The 23,813-nt window shown below is 41.3% G+C and overlaps 3 protein-coding genes across 8 annotated transcripts; 2 read left to right on the top strand and 1 right to left on the bottom strand.

The window, feature by feature from the left end:
• Nucleotides 1-307: 307 nt before the first annotated feature.
• Nucleotides 308-13,018, top strand: LOC6901015 (probable G-protein coupled receptor B0563.6). 4 transcript variants are annotated; one of them, XM_033382483.1, is made up of 7 exons: nucleotides 308-1,135; nucleotides 1,225-1,396; nucleotides 6,484-6,646; nucleotides 7,388-7,541; nucleotides 10,073-10,222; nucleotides 10,300-10,393; nucleotides 11,168-13,018. In XM_033382483.1, the coding sequence occupies exons 3-7, from the start codon at nucleotides 6,497-6,499 to the stop codon at nucleotides 11,991-11,993; spliced, it is 1,374 nt and encodes a 457-aa protein (XP_033238374.1). In that variant the 5' UTR covers nucleotides 308-1,135; nucleotides 1,225-1,396; nucleotides 6,484-6,496; the 3' UTR covers nucleotides 11,994-13,018. The 4 variants fall into 4 exon arrangements, with proteins under 4 accessions (XP_033238374.1, XP_033238375.1, XP_002134499.2 ...); XM_033382484.1 differs by having other exon boundaries at nucleotides 1,204-1,396; XM_002134463.3 differs by having other exon boundaries at nucleotides 308-1,396; nucleotides 11,168-11,774; nucleotides 11,917-13,018.
• A 2,011-nt stretch (nucleotides 13,019-15,029) lies between these two features.
• Him (Holes in muscle) lies at nucleotides 15,030-15,995 on the bottom strand. 2 transcript variants are annotated; one of them, XM_033382487.1, is made up of 3 exons: nucleotides 15,762-15,995; nucleotides 15,625-15,716; nucleotides 15,030-15,565 (listed from the first exon to the last, which is right to left on the bottom strand). In XM_033382487.1, exons 1-3 carry the CDS (start codon nucleotides 15,889-15,891, stop codon nucleotides 15,245-15,247), a joined length of 543 nt encoding a protein of 180 aa, XP_033238378.1. In that variant the 5' UTR covers nucleotides 15,892-15,995; the 3' UTR covers nucleotides 15,030-15,244. The 2 variants fall into 2 exon arrangements, with proteins under 2 accessions (XP_033238378.1, XP_001354343.2); XM_001354307.4 differs by having other exon boundaries at nucleotides 15,625-15,995.
• Nucleotides 15,996-16,635: 640 nt separating this feature from the next.
• Nucleotides 16,636-22,159, top strand: Hesr (HES-related). 2 transcript variants are annotated; one of them, XM_033382486.1, is made up of 3 exons: nucleotides 16,636-17,155; nucleotides 17,230-20,018; nucleotides 20,112-22,159. In XM_033382486.1, the coding sequence occupies exons 2-3, from the start codon at nucleotides 19,653-19,655 to the stop codon at nucleotides 20,397-20,399; spliced, it is 654 nt and encodes a 217-aa protein (XP_033238377.1). In that variant the 5' UTR covers nucleotides 16,636-17,155; nucleotides 17,230-19,652; the 3' UTR covers nucleotides 20,400-22,159. The 2 variants fall into 2 exon arrangements, with proteins under 2 accessions (XP_033238377.1, XP_033238376.1); XM_033382485.1 differs by having other exon boundaries at nucleotides 16,636-20,018.
• Nucleotides 22,160-23,813: the final 1,654 nt, after the last annotated feature.

Raw genomic sequence — 23,813 nt, 5'->3', positions numbered from 1 at the left:
AGAGGGGCATTTGTGCACGGGCTCTCGGATGCTTCGTCACTCGGCAGTCGATGAGCAATCCGTAATCCTGCAAGTGCTTAAGAAACCAGAAGAATAAGCCCCCATGAAGCTTGTGCACCAGATGGCACCGCACTGTGGAGCAGTGCAGTGGCAGATTCCCGAATCATGCCGATCGACCTGCACCAGAGCGAGACAGGGAAATTCCAGACAAAATGTTCCTACTTATTCGCTGGTTGAATGCGACATTCAACCCCGATTGAAAGCATCGTTCAACTGCTATAAAAGGGGCTGCGCCAGCCATTTCGGCTCAGTTACCCATCAGGACCCTAAGCACAAAGTCGTGCGCAATCAGCAAAACCAGCTAACGCAATAGCATAAGCAACAGGACCAGTAGCCAAGGCCAGAAATACTAAGCAAGACCCATCCACAGAATAAGTTCGACAAGCAGCAAACATCAAGTCTTAAGCCCTCACCCTGAAAAAAACGGCCTTTCTGGAATAACCAGCACAGTCACAGATTTCAGACACTAACCATCTAAGAACTTTTTTTTTTGTGAATTTAGCTGAAACATTTCCGTCAGTGCAAAGTGCAAAAGGCATACAGTTTTAAAAGTGTAGTTTCGTAACTTCTTCAAAAGTTTCTGCGTGTGGCGGAGCTCCCTCTGAACCATCAAAGTGCTTCCATTACTACCGTTTCTAAATTTTGGCGCCAGAAGTTAAAGACAGGATGATTTTGGTAATCATGGTCGTAAGCGCCAGCATTCTTATCTTCCTGGGAACTTGCATCTGCATGACGTGTACCGTATGCTGACTAGACGGATCACCCCCGGAGCGGCTTCGACCGAAAGCACGGCCAGAGTCTCCGCCAATACCAATACCACCACCACGGCCACGAAGCCCAATATCCATACCAGTAACACCACCATTACCATCGCCGATCCACGTTTAAGTGCAGATTTATGTTTTATTTATATCCTATCTTTTTTATGCCACTGATGCTGTCACTGAGTTCGCGGAACTCAGACGAAACAACCATCGAACCAATCGAAGAGTCACTGCCAAAAAGCGACGACGAAGAGCCAGCAGCCATTGACACTGCCCCAACATCAAAAGCCCCAGCAACAGCAACTGCCAAAGTAACAACTGATATACCGAACCGTTCAAAGAAAAACGGGGAAAAACTATAATAATTGGTTAAAATAAGTTATACTTTCTTCTTTCCAAGCACCAAAGAGCACACCACACCAGCACTTTCAACAATCAACAATCAAAAACTTCAACTATACATAACTAAAACTACAACGTGTTGCAAAATCCACAACACCAGTGAAGAAAAGCGCCAGAGCAGCGCAGCAGCCAACGTGAGCGTCATCATTGCCCTTCGCACGTCTCTGGGGGTAAGTTGACATTTGATTTTCATTTTGAGTGCATTCCGCTTTTTTGTTCCAACCCAACCCGTACTTCTCCCTGCTGAACCTCGTTCTACCCGCGGCAACAGTCTCGCCATTTTGTGCCACAAGTACCGCTTGTTTACTTGGTGGCATATGTATGTGAATAGGTGCTGCTGTGTTGGTGTCGGGGTCAGCACGTTATTACAATTTATCCCCGCGCTAGTCTCGAAAACAACAATAGCAACGCCAGCAACATCAACAGGAGGGGGAAAGAGAGGGGAGCCAGATTATGGGAATAAAGTCTTTTTTGAACTTCCTTTTCGACCGATCTTAATGCTATTAAATAATATATATTACAGATTAAAATAATAATATGATTCTAATAAAATGTGTTAAAACATACGAGTAATAATGTAGAATTCTAATAAATAGATTTTTGTCATATTTCCATGGCTTGATTAGAAGATATGCTATACATTATTAAAATTATTAGCATATTTGGTACGGTGGCTTCGATTCCTATTTAAACATCCTAACAACATTTTAATGTCTATGTCGTATGATATCCTTGCTATCGTTTTTGTCGGGACGAGCCCAGGATGAATTCCGTTTTTAAAATTTTATAATACTATAACGTTGCATATGTACTTTCAAATGATTTTGTTTTATATAATATGAGATGCAGTGTTCTCTTTCTAGTCAACTTGCAAAAAAACCTGATACTTAGATATTTTATAATATTAAGCGTCAGAAATATTTGTATTATAGGTACATATGTACATATATATACATAGATGTATATGCATATTTCAGAATACTTGTAATAATCAAACTTCGTATTATATTTGGAAAGACTTTACAAATTTCGTTATCTACAAAAATTAAAAGTTTTCCAGACTGAAAACTGTTTTAAGTCCGATTGCCCCTATCCCAGTTCAATATTATTATTATTAATGATTCGTAGTTGCAATTTTTAAAAAAAGGTTTGTTTGATCGAAAATGTATATTCATTACAACTAAAATTTGTCATGCTCTTCGGAAAAAAATATCGAATAATGCCAATGGGCACTATGTATACCCTTGGTCGTCTCCTTCCTTTTGACGGACTCTTATCTGCTGCTGCCCTGCTGCATTTCGTAGCAACACAAGTCAAATTTGTCGAGTAGCAACACGACATACGATTTGATTCGGATTCGGAGAATTCACAAATCGTGAAGTTAAACTTCAGCCACGACGGTGAACATCAGCTGCCAAAAGTTGGCGGCCCGCTGAAACGTATTTTATTTGACCCGCACGTCGCCTGTCCCCGACGGACAAGGGCACTAAGGACACATTGCATGTTTATCTCTGGCAGCGAGACGCCTAAAATAGTGTGGGCCAGTGGAGCAGTGAGAGAGCCAGTAAGTAATTTCGATTGCTTCCAAGCGCCAACGTCAACTGGTCATGACAATTTATGGTCAATCTTGATGCCGCTTCCGATGGTGCTTCTGCTGCTGTACATAAAAATGTAGCCAGTCGCAAGTTTTGCGATAAGTTTTCGATTAAAAGCTCGTTTTTAAATATAGCGTAAATATGGCAAAAAGAGAAGGACCTGCGGGCAGGCATGCAATAAACTTGTGCCGCCTTGGGGTTTTAATTAAAATCTTAATTGGAGGAGCGACAAAAATGAAATGAAACAATTGCGTAATTAAGAGAAAACAGTGCCGAAAAGAGTCCTTGAAGCTATTGCCAAAAGGTGGACCGCAAACAGCCTCGGCAGCCACCATTTTCTACTAGGAAATTAAAAAGTTAATGGTTGGAAACGACACATATGGTAGGCTGTCCTGTACCTAAATGACATCAGCCAGCAGACTTTAAAAAATCCACCATGTGTCTATGAGTATATTATGGGAGTAGAATAATCACATGAGACTAGATTCAGCCACAGTGGGTGGAACAGAAATCACAGTAAATCCAGAAAAGTTTCATATCGATATGTTATAAAGATTATTATATATTTATATTAATTACCAGCAGCAGAACTATGTCATACAAAATGTCGACTTCTCATTATTTGACACGTTTTAATCAAACGTCTTGTTGAATTTGCTGGCCTAAGTCTTTTTTTGTATGGTTAGCTTTTCTAAACATTATTCTTTAAATAAAAATATTTTAGATTGTAGAAGACCATTGGCCGCCTCACAGCATTCTGGGCAATCCACTTGAACTTTGTCTTGAGTTGATTTCCTTTAACAGTTGGGTTTTTTTTTCCAAAGCAAAACTTAATTTGCGAGCATGTATGTATGCGGCCTTCCAGAAGGGGGTTTGTGGGGCTGTGTGTGTCCTGGCTGTCATGGCCCTCTTTTCGGCCCTTCGGGGGGATGTCACTTGGCTTGATGTCATTTTGTGTGCGAATGGGAGGCTCGAGTCCAGTCCGTGTCGAAAGTCCGATTCCTTCCTATCAGTGGAAAAAACCTTGTATCACCCACACACATACCTTGAACAGCTGGTAACCAATACATAGATACTCTACCACCCACACAGATATTCATCTATGTAGCACATCGTTAAGCGCTGCCAGTTTGACTTAATTTGTGTTAAACTTTTTTGTTAAACATATCATTCGCTTGGCAGGCAGCCACCAGCCAGAAGGTAGGGTAAGAGCAGGGGCAGGGACAGAAATGCGGAAAGCGGGAAATGTAAACAAAGGCATTAATCATGCCGGAACGCATGCGGCAGCGAAAGCGGCAAAGATAGAGATAGATGGATCGCTGGCATACAGCTCAAAGCCCTGCCATAGAGCGAGACAGCCCAAGCCCTTCCTTCGATTAAGCCCTGCGTCGGGTGCTTCTGGTGCTTCGGGTTGCCGTACGTATTGAGTGGAAGATAAACAGCCAAAGCCAAAGTCAGTATGTAGCTCTCTCTCTTCTTCACCCATGTGAGGAGAGCATGTGTTTGTCTAAATGACAAACTGCTGTTTGTTAACCGAATAAAATGAAAAGCACAAGGCAGTTTGAGCAGAAGCAGCCGCCGCAGCAGAACCCAACTAAAAAACCAGCAAAATGTAAAACAAATCCAAAGCTCAGACAGCCCCAAAGAGGGGATGGCTGAACCACAACCGATCCGGGTCTCTATTCAGTTGCCGGGCGAACTAAACCGCAATAACTGTAAGTGCTCGGCAAACAGCAGCAGGACAGCAGCACAGGCAGATAAAAACACCAAAAAACTAACAAGCGAAAATTGACAGTTGACAGTCAACACCCTCACACAGTCAGCCCCACACTTTTAAATCCAGCTCCAGAGCAAGATAGCTCCAGAGCTGTCGTGTGTGTCGGACTGGTCTGGTTGGGTCTGGCAAATTATTATGATAATCGTAGGCATAAATTCTGCCCTTCCAAACTTCATCGCCATCTCCAGACGCAGAGTCAGAATGAGATCCAGACTCAGACTCAGAATCAAACCGAGCCTCAAATTGAGCGTCAGATTTAAAGGTTACACAAAGAGTTCTCTGCCGGTGTCTTCGCTGTGAAGGCACCGTTTGAAGAGCTCTCAGAAGTCCCACAGCCCATACAGATCCTATCCCAACCAGTCAGTCACGGATTCAGAGTGCTTGTATGTTCTACCTTGGGGAAATTAAGTTTGTGTCATATTTGTGTCACCGCACGAAGCACTCGGAAAGCGGTGCGTAAGTGTGTTATACAAATGGGTGCATGCGAAAATTGTTTTATACTTTCGGATGGCATGCCCATCAGTGCACCTTGTTGCCTTTTGCTGCTTTCGCTGACGCCAACCGGAAATTGGAGATGAGTCAATGAAATATTTTGTTTCGCTCTGCTTCGCGCAGGATAAGCTCTAGGAGGCACAATTTCATCAACAAGACTCGCAGGACTATCAGCGGTTGCCTTTTGTTCGGCGTTCGGGCCATTTATTAAAAAATTGTACATCTGCTTCTACTGCCTGTCAAAGTTGATTTTAACGCCTAGCGAAAGCCAACTGCGGGCAGTACTTGAACAGTGGGCCACGTGTTGAAAGAGGTGTGGCGGCCGCTTAACGCGTGAAAATAACATATGCAGACACACACATACATAATGACAGACAGCAAAGGCAGACGCAGTCTCCTGCTTTCACATAATAAAATATCCATGAGAAATTCCGTTACACACGCACTTTTCTCAGAACACGCTCTAGCCCATCTCTTTTTCCTTGTTTTTGATAATAGATACCACTAAGCGTTCCAAGTTCATTACAATCAAAAGCTGCAATCATAATTCGATGTATTTCGAGAAGAATTCAAAAAAAGTTTGCAAAGTTATTTGATTCACGATCGAACGATTTAATTTCGAGAATAATTCGATGAAGTTTACAGAGTAAAAGATTAGACCCCAAAAGAAAATATATATTGCAAAGAAGCAAAAGAGCTATAAATGAGAATAAAATTAATTAAAATTAAACGCTTAATAGTTACTAAGAAAGAAAGCAGTTACTACGAAGATTTTCCACCAACCAAGAGCAAATAAGTGAGTGGCACTCAGTCCATTAAGCCCGAACTATAAAATCCTTTAAGGAACGGGTACCGATTACAAGCTTTACGTTAAAGCTGGCGGTAGAGCAAGTGAAAAATGTACTAACCTTTAAAAATGTGTCCTTTATTTTCCTTTTCATTACCAACTTGCTTACTGGCCGCAATTATTTCCAGCATTTTACTTTTACGCTTTCATAGGCTGCTTTTCAATTTTTGTTGATTTGTTTGTGCGCGCGTTTGTCCTGCAATCAAAGCTCCGATTGTTACGCTATCTCTCTCTTCCACTTCTCTCTTCTTATTCCTCTCGCCCTTGTGTTTTTCTTTCTTTTGAGCTTTGTTTTAATCGCACTATAGTTCAAGTGAACGCTTCCGTTTCCGCTAGACGCGTCACAGTGTTTTTTCGTCTCCTTTTCATCGCTATATTTAAATTACTGGCATTGCAAAGGCATTCTATTTATTCGTGCGTCGCAGTACCAGTCCTTCTCCCAATCCTGGCTATTTTTACTTGCAATCTCTCTTTCTCTGGTCGGCGGTTGTGTTGTGTTGGGTTCGCTTCACTTACACAAATTAAACTCGATTCTCGATTTCTCAGCAAAACAACAACAATGATAACGAGGCTATACCACACCGAAGAGGATCCCGCCTACTGTTCGTTTATCTGGGGGTCTAATCTCAGCAGCTCCACTGATGTTCTGGACGCAGCTGCCAATGCCACGCCCGTCTTTGGCACCGACTTGCGCGATGACATCTACCGGGTAAGTCTCTCATCCATACAGGTGCAGGCCAAGTGCCGACTGTCCTTTGTCCACTCTGTCCTCTATTCGGTAAGTCTGTTCCTCAATCAACTGGCAATTGAGCTGAAGATATATTCGCTCGACATTACCACTGCCTTGGGTCAGCCTTGCATAACTCTTTTCCAAGGCACCAAGTCCCGCTATAGTTCGCCCTCTGGTTGCTCTGGTTGGGACTGCCAGCTGCGAGGGAAAACTGTTGCCTACTTTTAGGCGCCATGGGGTTCTCAACTGTTTTTTAGTTAAACAAAAGGCAGAATGAGGAGCAAAGACGGACAGGGTCCCGGAGGGGAAAGCTTATTTCATGGCACAGCACGCTCCATACTCCATTCTGAGTGCTGGTGGCAAAAGTTCCTACCCCGACTCTCGAAGAGATGTAGAAGCGGCTTTGTATACAACTTTGGTTCGAAGCGAACACAGAAACGGAAAAAGGAATGGAAACAGAGACGAAAAACAAAAGTCAAGTAATCAGGAATGGATGGGGTTTGGGTGTACATATGTGCATAAAAGACACAAGACTAAAAATGTCAAGTCGACTATTGAATTTGTATCTGTGGCAGCCCATCCAAGACACAAAAGGGGGAGCTATCTGCCACACAAATAACTACGAGTATGGACAAAGTGATAGATGATTTATGAGCTGCTCTCCTTTTTTTATAAACGATTTAAGTAAACATATATGTATAATTTTTTACCTTCTCACAGGATGTGGAGGATCCACGTACGCAGACTCTCCGTGAGTACTGCTATGGGATTTTGCTGCCCATCATCTGTGCAATGGGAATCATTGGCAATGTACTCAATTTAATTGTGCTTACCCGTCGCAACATGCGTGGCACCGCCTACATTTATATGCGGGGTAAGTAGCCATCAGAATCCGGAATCCACTAGGAGACACTCGTATGTCTTCGCATAGAAAAACATTGAATTTGACTAGCTCCATTGGCATTCTTTTGGAAAATGGATGACTGTTGACTTTTGACTGTTGGCTGATTGCCAAATTGAGTTTTTCCTTTGATAATGTGCCCTAATGTTTCCACGCTCCTGCCCTCCCTGCCCTGGCATCCCCTCCCCACTGCAAAAACATCCATTGTGTTGCAGAATTTGTTCATTAACCTAACCTCGCGACGATTTTTGATGAAATTCTCGGTGTAGGCATGAACCCACACAATGCCGATAATGTGTATGCGTGCGTCTCCCCCTCTCATCTCGCTATCTGTACCAGCTCTCTGTACCAGCTCTTTGTGTGTGTGTTTGTGTGCGTGTGTGTGTGTGCGCATATTAGTGTCTGTGTTGGCTCATTGGAAGTTATTTCATTAGATGAGACTGGTTAACCCCGTCGAAATTTATGCAAATCCACAAAGCTTTCCCGGGCAGCGCCTCATAGACATTGTCCTGTATTGCACAGGATGTCCTTAACTCTGTTAGACACTCGTTTGCTCCATGACAGTTTAATTGATTAATGAGCTAGCTCCTCACTCTTCCGAAACGGCAGAGAAACGGGAGAAACACAATTTTGTCAACTCCGGCTGTTAGCAATTTCTTAGCCTCGACTATAGCTCATAAATGCCGACGTCAAAACGAATATTGCAAGAAAACCAGATCAACATTAGCAGACAACTCACTTTACTAAGCAAACAATTCACAAAAAAAAAAAAAAAAAACAAAACAAAGAGATGACTATGGTCAAGCCGAAGCTCTAAAGACTCTGAGCAAATGCCATTATAAGAAATAGAGTATAAAATTGGCACAATCGCCACACTCAAATTTAGTGGCTTTTGAGGAGTCATTCCAAGACCAGAGTATGTCCAGAGTGTGTCCAAAGGTAGCTCCTGACCCAATAAAAAATGTGTAGGAAAAGAGAGGTTGACCGAAGTATCTAAGAAAACAATATTTAAAATGCTTTAAATGTAATTCGAATTCGATGGCAGCATAATTGATTGCCTTTCGATTGCCCCAGCCAAGAAAATGAACCTAAACAAGAACTCGGACTGATTCAACTAGAGTAGAGTGGAGTAAAGAGAGAACGAAGAGAAAGAGGCAAATGAAGAAACGGAGGAAGAGACAAATGTAGAAATGGAGACTGGCAAAGCGACAGACCCTTTTGCCTTCTGGCTGCTGAAATATGTATCACCATTGTTTCAGCTTTGCACAAGTGCCAGTAAATAAAAGTTGTGAAGAGATGTCTTATGGCAAGGGAGGGCCATACTTATGACCGAAATCAGAGCAAGCTCTCCGTTCCCTTATAAGGCCGACCAGATCATTTTATTAAAATAACAAAAGTATTTAGCTGTTAGCAGCCGTTTTACGAATCAAGCCGACTGTTTCACCATTTCGTTCTTTAGAGGTTATTGCCACCAAATGTTGGCTCTTCTCACTCCCCTTTCCTGATTGCTTTTATAAGAGTGGTTGAGCGGTGGCATGCTCGGTACAGCTTTGCAATTATGCACTTTGACAGGGAATAAAAATGTTTTAATATCCACTGGGAGAATGACATAGCGCCACAGAAAATTTCGATCTCTCTTTCATGGATCTGTGATCTTTACAGAACTAAATCATTGGGCCCCCAAGAATTCAAGCCACATGTCCCGCCAGAATAGAGTAGTCATGATGTTAACAGACAATCACCAGAAATTTGTATAGTTTCCCTGGGCTGGCAGGCGCTAGGACGCAGGATGTAGAAGGCTGAATCTGAAATGTGATGAGAAAATTATGTGATGATGGCAGCACACTTGTCAGGCTTGGCACAAACAAAACTGACATTTATTAATGTGTCCCTGTACCCAATTATATGGCCATCATTATGAGAGGACTATCTTCATCTTCCCCTATTGCCCCATTGTGCGCGTGTTTCCGTTTTTGGACCGGGATATCAAATAGCCAACAATTGCTCTGTGTACACATCCATACACATACCAGAATAGAGTCGATCTGAGCACAGAACAGACGCTCATTCATGAGATTACTGATAATATAATTATATGGCCATAAACAAAATAATAAATCAATAAAAAACATACATTCGTAGCCCTACACACAAACATTCGCACATCAAGAGGCAAAAGTTTACATCCAAAAAGCAGTCCTAGAAGAGGGAAAAAGTATGCCGAAAAAGGCAAACCGGAAAGGAAAGCCATTCAGTTCACTCGGCAGTTGAGTGTCGCTATTGTATATATGTACATATGTGTGTATATTTATGTACATACATTTGTATGAGTATATGTGCGAGTAGAAAAGTGTTTGGGTGCTGTTCGCGACTGCTTCCTGTTGCCATTCAGGGTGAAAACGGCGCCATAATTATGCCGCCATAGACTCAGCCATATAGGACATTTTTATAGATTTGAACCAAGCTAATCCCATTGGTTTTCCGCTCCTTTCCTCACCCTGTAGCATACTCCGCCGCAGCACTGCTTGCGATTCTATTCGCAATACCCTTCGGCATCCGTATGCAGGTCCACAAGGATCGGGGACAGTGGGAGGAGTTCGGTCCCGCCTTCTACACGGCTCACTTGGAACTCTACTTGGGCAACGGGTGCTTGGGTGAGTGCTCGCCTGACCAGCGCGCACTTCGATCCTCCAAGCACTAGCGGAACTAACGGAACTGCTTCCTCCCGCAGGTGTGGGCGTGATGATGCTTCTCGTACTGACACTCGAGCGCTATGTCTCGGTATGCCATCCTGGAGTCACGCGCCCCGTCATGGGACGGCCTGGGTGAGTAGAACGAAGATCTGGTGGCTAAGGGATATTTATCTATCTCTCGTCAATTATTATTTTATTTTAATATCATTTAAATTGTGCGGGTATAACCCGGTATTCTAAGAGTTTACGGATACACTAGTTCTGAGGTGGATGTGGATGTGTTTAACACCCAGAAGAAAGCGTTTCCGACACCATATAGTATATATATTCTTGATCTGCATCAGTAGTCGTCTGACCGTCTGTCTGGCTTGACGCCTAGTTTTCGGAAACTATACGAGAAACAAAATGTTGTATGTAGGACCTGTGACATCGCACTGAATCATGTTTTTCTTTTTACAATTTTTTAACCAAACCACAGGATCATAGAGAATGGCCATATTAACCAGATTGTCGAATTTTGACCAGATGGGATCATTATTATAGCCAGAAACAAATATATAAAAACAAATGAAATTTCAGTGTCATTCTCTCTCTCTCTGTCTCTCACCCACTATATCTCGTTCAATGTGCGCCTTCTGGCGGAGGAGAGCTCAACTGACTGAGTATCGCGCAGTAATTTTAGAACGTTTTCGTTCGATTTTGTTGTGGTACCCAAACTTTATTCACAATATAATTGCATTGTTAGATACTTTTTACAATAAAATGAAAAAAATGGTAAAATTTCCGTTATTATACGCGCACTTGATAGTTATATGTACATATATATCTTTTGTAGTACATTACGAAACTGAGCCTTTGATTTTTTTTTTGCATCTTTCCATTGTCCACTTTACCTTTGATCTATAGATTGGTGGTCTTTCTCACCTCTTTGGTTACCATCATCGCGTACTTGCCGAGCATCTTCCGGGGCGAGCTGATTAAGTGCATTCTCTCCTCTCCCGATGTCTATGTTTATCTACGACGCGATAACACTATCTACCAGCAAACCATGTTCTACAAGGTATACAAGATCATGCTGGAGATGGTCTTTAAGTTGATTCCGACAGTGGTGATCGGAGGCCTGAACTTGCAGATTATGATTGTATACCGACAAACTTGCGAACGCCGCCGCCAAATGGTTTTGACCCGGGCCAACTCGAACTTCCACAAGGACGATGACCCGAGGAAGTTTGCGGAGGAGCGTCGTTTATTTCTTCTGCTGGGTAGCACATCGATCCTATTCTTGGTCTGCGTTTCGCCGATGGCTATACTTCACATGACCATCGCCTCGGAAGTGTATCCGAGCTTCCCGTTTCAGGTCTTCCGTGCGAGTGCTAATCTTTTGGAACTGATCAACTATTCGCTTACCTTCTACATCTACTGCCTCTTCAGCGAGGACTTCCGCAATACCCTCTTCCGCACCTTCAAGTGGCCCTGGCTGAAGGGACAGTTGTGCCACCAGGTGGACCTGGAGGTGAGTGCTAGCCCCCCGGCGACTGCGGCCACAGCTGCAGCTACACCTCAAGCAGGCAATAGTTCTAATTATACCACTACTGTCACTATACCCAAATGCATGCCACGATTGCCAAACCCGACTCGCCACCCACATCAATTAGCCCGTCCAGACAGAAAGGGGCATGCCAATGGTGCACTTCGCGAAGGTGTCCAAGCATCCCCATTTCAACCGCAATAAAACAGATACCACCACATCGAGCCTTGATTTGGGACGCTCTACCAGCATCTAGCCTCGACAGTTTAACCCCCACATTACCACCACGACCGTTTAAGCACTCAAGCACATCCCATCTATCCTGCAGACACCACCTTTCCACACTCCAAGATCGAGCCCGAGTCTGAGACTTATCCTGTCAATATCAAGCATTAAGTTTGAACTATCAATAACGATAGCGCGTATTCATGACGACTAACGTACAAAATACATGTCTTTGTCTTTTGAATATCTAGATGTCCACTTATAAGTAACTTAATAATATTATTAACATATTTATATGTACACACTGATTGGTAGTTCTACGCTGAGTGATACCAAGTGTATTTGAAAGACAGATAAGAAATGTCAATACATAGATTTCAGTCCACACACACACAAAGAAAGTTGGGGAAGAGTTTAAACACCATCGTATGTTGTATGGTGTAGTATACGTTAACATATTCACTCATGTACGGTCTACGGTCTGAAACATGTAGAAGCTTGTTTCGGAATAGTTAGATAGAATACTCGAATACTATACGAGCTTAGCTACAGATAAACAGAAGGGCATGAAAAACAAAACTATAGTAAAATACATGAGAATACGTAAGTATACATAAGTTTAGTCGATACGATATTCGCGAAAGCTTAGCTGCAGACGAATATAAAGAAAAAAACAGAAGAATATGGGAGAAAAAAAGACAGATTGGGAGAAAGAGAGAGAGAGAGTTTTTTTTGGAGCTCCGATATTCCCTACGGTATGAACTTACTTTCTATCATCTCGATAAGATATACATATACATACATATATTGTAGAGTATACGCTACTCTGAACGTTATGTAACATCTTAGATAATGTGCTACGCCATACAATTCATAAAAAATGTTCTTTGGGAAAGACAGAAATTTCTCGAAACAGATTTCTCGAGCTTAAGTGCAAAAAAAAACTGATCGGTATTCAGGATTTAGTTAAGATCGATATTTGGCGTTATATTAAAAAAAAAAAATAAAGTGATAAGTGAAAATACGATTTTCGGAAAAAAAACGTTATCTAAAAGATAGTTTGCTTAGACGCCTGAAGCAAAATACATATGTGTGTGTGTGTGTCTGGTATAATTATACTTTTATGTAAAAAAAAAAATTAACAGATGCAGAGATACCGTACGAAATATTGACAGAGCGATCGACAAAACGACCGACAGAACAGAGAGACAAACACATGGAGAATCATGCGATGTAAACACAAACACACACATACAATGGGTACCACTATTCTATATATCGATCTATAAATTTATAAGTCAATATTATAAGTAATCGATATTTGTGTGAAACGCGTATTTATGTATACACTTGTCTATCTGTAAGTTGAGATTTATCTGTATATATATATATCTACATATACACTAACGTATCAATTGATTTTAGCATTTAAGTGGTGGGTGCAAGAGGGAGAGTCAAAATTTTCTCCGTAATTGATCGTACAGGTCCTGAGCACCTTTCGTCTAACGAATTTAATATTAAATTGTTGTGTAAATTGATTTGTTAAGTTAATTAATTGTAACCACTATAAACAATTGTACATTTAGTTCTAAATTTGGTCTAAGTTAGTTAGTTTAGTCACAAAAATCACGGAAGAACCTTCTTAGAGAATGTAGCACTCTTGTTTACGGGGGTTGAGCTAAGAGCCAGGCCTACTTCCCCTTTGAGGTTTCACATTTTCTTTTCTGCCAGTCTAATGGGAATGCGAGAAAATATTCTCAAATTCTCCATTCTGTGTACCACTAGTACCAAACTAAGTCTGTGTGTACCTCCGATCCACTTAGAGAAACCCTCCTTACAACTATAAAATATCTATTTACCGTAGCCCCAAACATTGAGAAGACCAGTAAAGGTGGCGCATGCGTACCAAAGTATTTTTGTCATGATATTCCACAAAATGAAAGCAACGATGTGCGGTGCAATTAAATCATTTGCCGCACCACATACTCGTATGTACTTTATCATGTACATATGTATATGGTGTAATACGCGTTAACATACATTAGTAAGTCGTGGTCACAATATATCGTATATGTGGTTCGATAAGCATAGCAGTGGTGACCATAGTCGCTGCGATTTCCGTAAAAACGTTGGTAGGGTATGAATTTCTGAAACGGTCACAATAATCGTTTCGGTATGTTTTACAAAACATTTGCTTTGATATTCGTTGTCCAATCATGTGGCATACGTGACGATAAACTTATTGAATATAAATATAAATGTAAGCAATATTTCAAAATTAAATATATCAGAAAGATCTTTAAAAAAATATTCAGTTCAAGATCAAATAATCAATCGGATTCATACATAACCATAACTATCCTCGGAATGGAATGCCAGCTATGGAATGTCAAATGCTAACTCATCTTTTTGCGTTTTGTGAAATCTCAGTTAATAGCCAAGAAAGATCGAATGTTAAGCAAAATCATCCAACGAAAATTCAACTGAGCTCGAATTTTGACCTCCAAAAATGTTGGTATTTAAGGGAAAGAACTAAAAATAATTCAAATAAATCAAGCAATTAAAAAAAAAAAACAAAATGTTTTTCTCATTGCTCTCATTAAACAATCAAAAAAATAAATATATAATAAAAGCATCATGGAGAGTACATAATATATGGCAACTCCTGCATCTTTCGCACACTTGGTCTATATATTTATGCTAAGGAAAATTCATTTTTAACTATGATTAACAGACCACAGAAAACTGGTGTTGTTGTACAATAGGGGCAAAATTTTGAATTTTTACCGCGAAATATTGAAATTTTGGAATTGGGAGAAAATTTGAAGGAATAAGTACGAGTACGAGTTGCTTAAAATATATAGAGATCATTCGGGAGAAAAATTAAGAATAATTACAATGAAATAATACAGTTTTATTCAAAAAATACATGGTGCACTCATTCCTCTTTAAAACAAAAAAAAAATATTACCATTCAGAATACATAATATATGGGAAGCTCTTTTACATACTCGTGCATCGACTTAAGCTAAGGAAAAATCATTACTATTAACTATAATTAACAGCAAAAAAAATAGAAAGGGAAAAATGGAAGAGAAGCGCGATCATCACTCTGCAGAAGGAATAAAACCTAAAGCATTCTTAAAACCTAACCCTAGACTAGTTTCAGTTTTCGAGTCTCTCTCGCTTATGGCTATGGCTATGGCCAGGACTGTACTTGCAGGAGAGCCCTACCACGGGCGCCACACCACCAGTCGCTGTTGCACTAGCTCTGCCAGCTGCCGCTGGCGCTGTCGCTTCCGCTCGAAGATCTGATGGCGTATCTTCAGCAGGATGCTGTCACGTGGCGCCGTGGACGCATTACTCCTGGCTGTGGCTGTGGAAGGTAAGTGGGCATGATGCAGCTGCTCGATTAGATCCATCTCTATGACTTGGCCTGGCGATGAGAGTTCCACCTGCTCCCGTTCCCCTTCTCGCTCTTGTTCGTGTTCCCGATCTTTCACATGATCCGCTGGTAGTTCGCTATCGTATTTCAGCTTGAAGCTTTGGCGCTGCACCAGAATAAGCCGTTTAGCACACAACCAGGTAAGTTTCTCGGGGGCTTCCTTACCTTTTTGCGTGCCGCATTCTCGGCCAGAAAGCGGCAGAGCTGCTGCAACTGCTGCTCGGAAAGCTCTTCCTTGTCGTGATCCCTCTCCTGGCTCCGAACTGGTTCTGGCTCTGGCTCCAGGTGGTTCTCAAGTTGGCGCTGCTGCTGGCGTTGCTTAATGGCCGCCTGCACCTTACACTTAGTGGCCGTGCTCAGGCTAAGGTCCATGGTAAGACCCCGGTGCTGCTGCTCACGTTGCTGCTTAAGAATCTTATAGATGACGCCCATTGAGGTTCCGGTGCGCCTGCACTGCTTTTGTTCTCAGGGTTCAAACGCGACGAGCTCCTGCACAAAGACTGTCCAAAAATACGCGCATACTCCTCGTCTTATATGAGTGCTCTCTCCCTCAATTGATCACTCGCACTCACTGCGTGCAGGCCAGAGAGTGAGAGGCCTTTTTTGAGAGAATGAATTCCAAAATCGAAAGATTAAAAATAAAACATAACAGGCATCCATATATTTGTGTGTGTCGCACATTGCGCGCCAAACTTCAAGTCTGCTTTATGAGACATTGCTCAAGTGGAGTTCTATTTCTGCTCTCATTACAATGCCTTTTAGCAACACATGTGGCAACCTCAACAGCAGCAGCACTACTGGCCCCAAAAATAGACTTCTTCTCTCACACAGCTGCAATACTTTCGTTGCACCGACTCCTCGCATGTGGCCGACTCTCAGTCAAAGTCCCATATCCATCTTTATCTCCATTTCCATGTGCATGTCCATTCCCAACTCTTAATACAAATTCTCGGCCCCAGCATTCAACATCCAGAAACCGTATGTTTTGGCGCCTGCTTCCCTTTTAAAGGGTAGGTCGGGCTCCTGACTAACTGAGCCTGTTTTTTTTTCTAAGATACATATTGCAGGAGCGTTTTGTAAATTGGAATGCTTGCATCTTGCTTCGGCTTCAAAGAAATTGGTCACAGGTATTCCTTTAGAAAGAAATCTTGTCTGTTTCCGAATGTCTACACATATATCTTTTATATTCCTACCTTCCATTTCTACAAGTACTTCATCTGCTCAGTAGAGTACCAAAGATTCGACTACCTAAATGACCAGATGAGGAACAAAAGCAGCGTCGCATCCAGCGTCATAATCATAGTGCCGAAAGATAGGACTGGGAACGAAATAGTTATAAATAGCTCCTGGGAAAAAACACTTTGCAGCACAGATACAGTATAGCAGAGTCTGTGTCATGGCATGCACTTGAACTCTGCATTCATATGTCGAATGTGCAACGCGACTCGTTTCATGTCCCTGCTTGCCCTTGCTGCGCTGCTGTCTCGTACTCGTATTATCACATGCCTCAAATGGCTGTTTTGTATTTCGTCTCCTCTGTGTTGTTGCTGTTTTTTTTTTTTTTTAATTTCAAGATGTTTCGGAGTGCACTTAAAGTGCGTTACAACTTGTGTCTATATTTGGCTGCTTGGGAATATCTCGCAGACTACACAAGAGAAGAGAAAGCATTTATGTAGAGAGCACCGGTTTTTATGATGTAAGTCATTGCCAGCAACCCCTTATCCTCAACTGATACATATACATACATATGTTTAATGAGCAATTTTATAGACGTTTCAGCCACAGTCAGTTTCCACAGAACTAGGGCCTGGAAATGGTCCATATCGCACAGCTTGAGGAACAGTGAAACCAAATTACATAAAAAAAGGCAAGTAAAAGGGAACATTTATGGAGACTACTCGTGAGAGTTATGTTGTAATGAGAATAAAAATGTTTCTTTAAAAATATAAAGTGATTTTTAGGACATTTTGACCTTCTTTTTTCTATATTTGATACAGGTTTTCGAATATGTACTTCGCAAAAGACAAAGCTGATTCTGGTGTTAGGTTTCTACAATTATCTGTAATAGATTTACTTTTTGGTTTGGCATTTTTGATTTCAGAGTTTTTACGCGAGATCTATACGATAACCAGCTCCAACTCCGCCGAAACAAAGGGAACCAAAAAATTGCAAGTCCCTGGGTCCCGATCCCTTTATAGGGTAATGACAAAATTTTCTTCTCCTTATCCCTATTCCGACTCCCACACCTCTTCTACTCCAGTTTTTCCTAGCAGCTAGTCGATACTAGATGATACTTCTCCATACTGCTTGCACCTCACTTCGACCCGTATTGTATGTATTATTAATCTATTTTGAGACGAGACCCGCACCTCATTCTTTACTTTCAGAAATAATACAACCTAAATCTGCCTATATTGCAGAGCTGTAGGTTCAATCTAGAGTCCTGGGGCAGAGCCATTGAGCCCTAGCTAGAGCGAACTGCTTCCTTATTTCGGCACCTGCAAATGTTACATACAACATAATGCATGGTACTCAACGCCCAACGCGTTGTTATGCGCGAAAAGCTGATTATTTCGCCCTGCTACTCGGTGGGAGAACCATTCCGCGTCGATGAACGCGTTATTTCTCACGCTCCCAGTCCACGGATCAGATTGAAAAAGTTTGAGGGGAGCCCTGACAAGTTGTCTGCATCATTGTTAATGAGCTTCGTGTGTTTTGGTGGAGACGTAATGACTCTATAGACCTTATAGAGATCTTCATGCTCATGGCGATCTGTATCTGTAGAGTGCTGACAGTTGCTGTTATTCTTACCCTCTATGAATAAAAATGGTATTCGGAATTGAAGCTCAATTAATATTTCGGGTTTTATCAACAGCTTTTTGTTTATTTTCCAAGCTCAAACTCTTTCTAAGAATCACATTCATTCAAGAATGAAGCACTCATCTGAACTGGTTGTCTCATCGAAAGTAGAATGTAGTAGATCGAATAGCATAAGCGAGAGACGAGACTGTTTTTTTCTATTCTTTCTTGATAGAGCGCAGCCTTGGCAACTCCATTCCCTCTAACGCATTTCTTATTCTTCAGCAATTTCAAAGTTCGCAGGGTCTGTCATCGAATGCTGAAGCTCCTTATTAGGGTATTTAGACATTATAATTTGCGCACGAGCAAAACTGCAATGTAAGGGGGGCTCACAACATGTGTTTTCCGCATTACCCATGCCGCATACCCCTGTTTCAGCCCCAGCCCATGTTCACAGTCATGTGTGGCGTTTAAAAGCCGCCACAAAGATCGGGCCGATCGATCGTGGGAAGCTCCCGGAAGGCTTGCCGCAATCTCGAAAAGCCATTTAAAAAATAAAGCCACTACTGAAAGATCAACAAAGACAGAATCCGAGACTCAGCGGCGCAGTTCCGATTCATTGGAGATTGACATCGCGGAAAATCCGGGAAATCCAAAAAAGGCGTTGTAGCTACATGGAGTGTTTCTTCAAATAACGTCTGTACCTACATACTTATCAAAAATTCTACGCAATTCTATAGTACGTAACAGAGTACCCTCTGTCAGGTGAGACCAGACCAGAGCCACATTCCCCGTTGTCGCCATTGGATAAACAGGATGGCGACAGTCATTTCGGTGGATTTTGACTTGGAAATGGAGAACCTTAGCCACCTGTTGCGAGGTGAGCTGTGTGCAGTTTCTAGTAGCATACAAAGCTAATGGTGAACGTGAAAAGATCGTGGCTCGACGGCGTATCAGCTAAGCCGGTCTCCGGGGGGATGGATAGGGTGACCCTTTCACCCCTTCCTTTTCGCCGCTCAACGAGCATAGAAAAAAATGACACGATCTGGACGGCCATCCATGTCTCTGCCACTTGAAAAAGCCCCAGGTCCCCTATCCCTTGTCCACTATCTCAAGTCTAATAAACAAAACTTTGCCTGGCATCGGCAGTTTTTACACACTTCCATAAGACAGTCTGTTTTTTCGATCATCTTTGCACAGACCTATATATTCTTTGCTTATTTTTATTGGAACAGTGTGTCATCCAGATATCATAGAATGATATTCTGAGTATAAGATACTGCTGACAATATTCCTATAGCTGAAAAAGGAATGGAACGATCAATCTGCAAGGGTATTAAAAGCTCCGGCCTCCGAGGCTAGCCTTCTTTTCTTGTTATTTTTGTCAATGGAGAATGCAGCCTCGTCTGCTGTCGGAGTGGCTATCAGAAATTGGAGCTGATTTAAGCGAAAAACGCTGCTCTGCTTCTGCTACTGCCAGTGCCACTGCTGCTACGGCGACCTGGGCTCTGACAGTCAGTCTGTGTAAAAACGGCGTGCAATTCGGAGCCAAGAGCACGGCAACCCTTGCGAAGTCCACGTATATTCCAAACGAGATGAAGCGCAACCAGATTTTTAGAGGTGGCTACGTAGAGCAGGGCTTGTCACGCTCCTCTGAGTACCGCAAAGTGATGAAGCCGCTGCTAGAGCGCAAGCGTCGTGCGCGCATCAACAACTGCCTGGACGAGCTAAAGATTATTATCGCGGATCTAGCTCACATGGTAGGTAGCCTTGGTTCTAGGTCCCAGCCTAGGTGTAGGGATCATAGTCTAGAACAGTCCCAGCTGACCATTCTCCATTCTTCAACTGCGTAGGAGACAACAGGGCTGAATAAGTTGGAGAAGGCTGACATCCTGGAGCTGGCCGTGCACCTTTTGCAGGAACAACGCGCATGCAGCTCCTCGCAACTTTCTGGCCCGGTGGCCCATCAGCAGCGACTGGAGGCGGAGTCGTACTGGGGTGGCTTCCGTCAGTGCGCCGTGCAGGTGTCCAGCTTCCTGCAGCACCACGACAAGGCACTCAGCGACCAGTTCAATGAGTTCCTGCAGCAGATCCTACCGGCCAAGCCAGCCCCTGAGCCGCCCCTCTGGAGACCATGGTAAAAGACAAGGTAGAATACCAAAAATTACAATAAAAACAAAAACAAAAAAAGGGAGCTCAGGTTGTGGATATCTGTTGTGAATTTCGGTATCTCCCCAATTTAAGCGCTAATATACTTAGGTTAGGCTAGGACTTTTTGTTCAAGGATGAATGATATTTCGATCCGATGGAGCAAACAAAACATACTCTAAAAATTTTGTTTGCTTTCGGTTTTTCTTATTTCAAAAATTCAAAAAACTTTTTTATATGTGTAAAATTGTGTGAGGAAACGTTTGTTGTATCAATGAGAATCCGAATGAATTGCTGGAAAACTTTTGTTGCTTCAATTAGTCTTTAATTAGAATTGATTTCATTGGTATTAAATATCTAACGCTTTTCGCATTTGCATGCTAAATTATGTATTTCTTATGGTGAATATAATGCACACAAAGTAAGGCTGCTTTTGCAGTTATAAATAATTCATAATCAGTAATTATAAGCGTTACCATTAACCGTTAACAGAATGTTGTATCGATAATGTTGATACACATCTACATATATATGTGTGCAAGTAGCTTACATATGTATACCCAAACAAAAATATATATATATATATGCAGTAATTAAAAAAAAAAAAACATTTTCTCGATTTTACTCTTTAGTTTTTGATTATACAGATTTCTTTTTGTGTTCCTAATGGAAGAGTTTCTTAGGTTCTAGATTTTTGATTTTTCCTATTTTGCTGGAGTTCTTAAACCCTCTATACATATCTTATACATATTTACAATTGTTCACAATAATTTCGAGTTCGAGTTTGAATTTCGAAGTCGAGTGTAAGAAGCGCGAAAATTGATTGTTGTTGCAGTTTGTTTTCATTTTTTTCTTCGTTTGTTTCTCCACGAAATTGATTTGTATATATTTGTCGTCAATATGTATAAGATTATAATTGTATATGTAAAGATATCGTTTTCTGCACTTTCTCCGATTCTCCTTTTGGAGATTTTTCAGTGTGTATAACATAGACCATAGAAAAACGCATGCAAACTTGTGTGTGAACTGCTCAGCATTTCATATTGAAATCTTTTTCAACAATAAATATAAAATAAAAAGAAACTACTTTGCAAATTTCACAAGTCAAATACAAATACATGATCAAAATTACCTATTTATATATGTAAATACATATGTATCAGTGTTGCGCTTATTTGTATGGGCGAAAAACAAATTATAAATGTATCAAAATCAAAGGTTTTAGAGCCAAAAAATTGTCCTTATGGCAGAAAACTATAAAATATAAAGAGCCCGATTCGACAACATTTAGAGGTGCCGACTTGAGGTCAAAGTGCAGAAATATCATAGTTGGCTAATGGTTCCTATGGCAGCTATACTATATATCGCTCTGATGGGATTGCATTTTTTGTGTGATTTAGAATATTAAAATATAATCAAGCTCGCAAAATTTCAGCTCGGTTTGTTAATATTTAAGCCAACAATAAAAAAGTAATATCCAGCTTTTGAGACTACACGTGTAGAGTATTACTATTAGTATTATTAGTATTGCCACCCTCGTCTATCCAAAATACTTTCGAAATAGGAATGAATGAAATGGGAAATAGTTTAAAAAAAATCAGAGATACAACTGTATCCAATTCTGGACGACTTAACGGCGGTACATTCCGCCTAAAGAAACTATAAGACAAAAAAATCTTGTACCTCCCGTGCAGAAATCACATCAGTGAAATATATTTACGGGCAGCATTTGAGTCCTGTGCCGAGACTACACCAGGTACATCAGGAGAACTATTGAAAAAATCAAGAGTTATCTCAAATTTGTTTGGGATCGGCTGAGAAAGGCCATTATTTCCGAATACCTGGACCAATGCACCACGCACGCTGGATGTCTAAGGCGATTTATACCTTTAAAATAAATATTTTTAGAGGCGAGCTTAAGTTGATAACTCGAGAAGGAAAATATTAGCGCGACATATCTCTTTTTAGTGACTTTTCATACACATTTTTGTTTTCAGTCAACATAAGCTGTTCAAGCTCCAAAACTGGAATTTCAATTTATATGCGAAATGTAAAACTAAAAGGATTTAGTCGGAAAATGGCAAACGTCGTTTTAAAAAAGACCTGCATCCATTTGTGGTATTTATCTGATGAAAATATCGCACTTGCATTGTTTGGCGATAAAGTTACATTCATGGAAAAACGAAAAATTATGAAGAAAATTGCTGACAATTTGTTTTGACGATGATAGTGTCAAAACTTCTGCGAAACTCCTAATTTTGAAAGAAAAACAAAGACTCTATCTGATTTTGTGACACCTAATTTTGTTAAATTTTTTGATCGGTTTAATATTTTGAAAGGTTTTTTTATTGTTAGCTGAAGATCATTCAGAATGGCATTGGAAGGAGGATTTAAAAAATATTAAAACACTTAAAAGTGCTGTTAAACATATGCAAGGCTATAGCCAAATACTAACCAAACGAGGAGGAACGTTGTGAGTTGCTGCTGCGCCCGCAACTCCACATTTATACGCAATACATAGTCAGTATATCTGCATTGAGCGACAAAGAGTGCGTGCGCGAGAAACAGAAAACGTGTCTGACCGTGTCGTCGGGCGCTGAGTAGCCACTGCATATTGATTTGTTCCTTTTGGCTATAAAAATAATCCGACTTTATCCAGATTCGGCAATCTGGTAGATATGGTCGTTCTTTCTGATTGTGCGCTTTTAGTCTTCTCGTATCTTAAATATTGTGGATGCCACAGGGGGTGGGGCGAAGTTTTGAAATACACTTGTTACAGTGAGATACAAAATTTGGCTGCTCTAGATTTTCGTCCTTTGCGGGGGCGGAGAGGGGTGGGGCGAAATTTTGAAATACACTTGTGCAGGTTCGATATCACAGGAGTGTGAATACCAAATTTGCTTGCTCTAGCTCTTATAGTCTCTGAGATCTAGGCACTCACATTTAGCAATTGGCAAAGCCAAGAGACAGAGCAAGAAAGAATGAAATTGTTCTCTCATTATGGGTATAACAATAAAAAATTAAAGTCATTCTCTACTATTTTACGTGTTTGGTTTTCTTGTATCTTTGAAATTGTGGATGCCACAGATTTTCGTCTTTTGTGGGGGGCGGGAGGAGGCGGGGCGATGTTTTGAAATACACTTGCAACAGTGACATTTTGCTAAAGTCTCGATACAAAATGTCCTTGCTCTAGCTCTTATAGTCTTTGAGCAATGGGCGCTCATAGGGACGGACAAAAGGACAAACAGACATGGCTCAATCGACTCGGCTATTGATGCTGATCACGATTATACATATATACTTCATGGGGTCAGAATCGCTTCTTTCTGGACGTTACATACATCCATTTTCACCAAAAATCTAATATATGTACCCCATTCTCATTTTGAGTATCGGGTATAAAAAGA

This window comes from Drosophila pseudoobscura, chromosome X, assembly GCF_009870125.1.
Source record: "Drosophila pseudoobscura strain MV-25-SWS-2005 chromosome X, UCI_Dpse_MV25, whole genome shotgun sequence".
Classification (NCBI taxonomy): domain Eukaryota; kingdom Metazoa; phylum Arthropoda; class Insecta; order Diptera; family Drosophilidae; genus Drosophila; species Drosophila pseudoobscura.
This window is presented reverse-complemented; position numbering and strand designations above follow the sequence as displayed.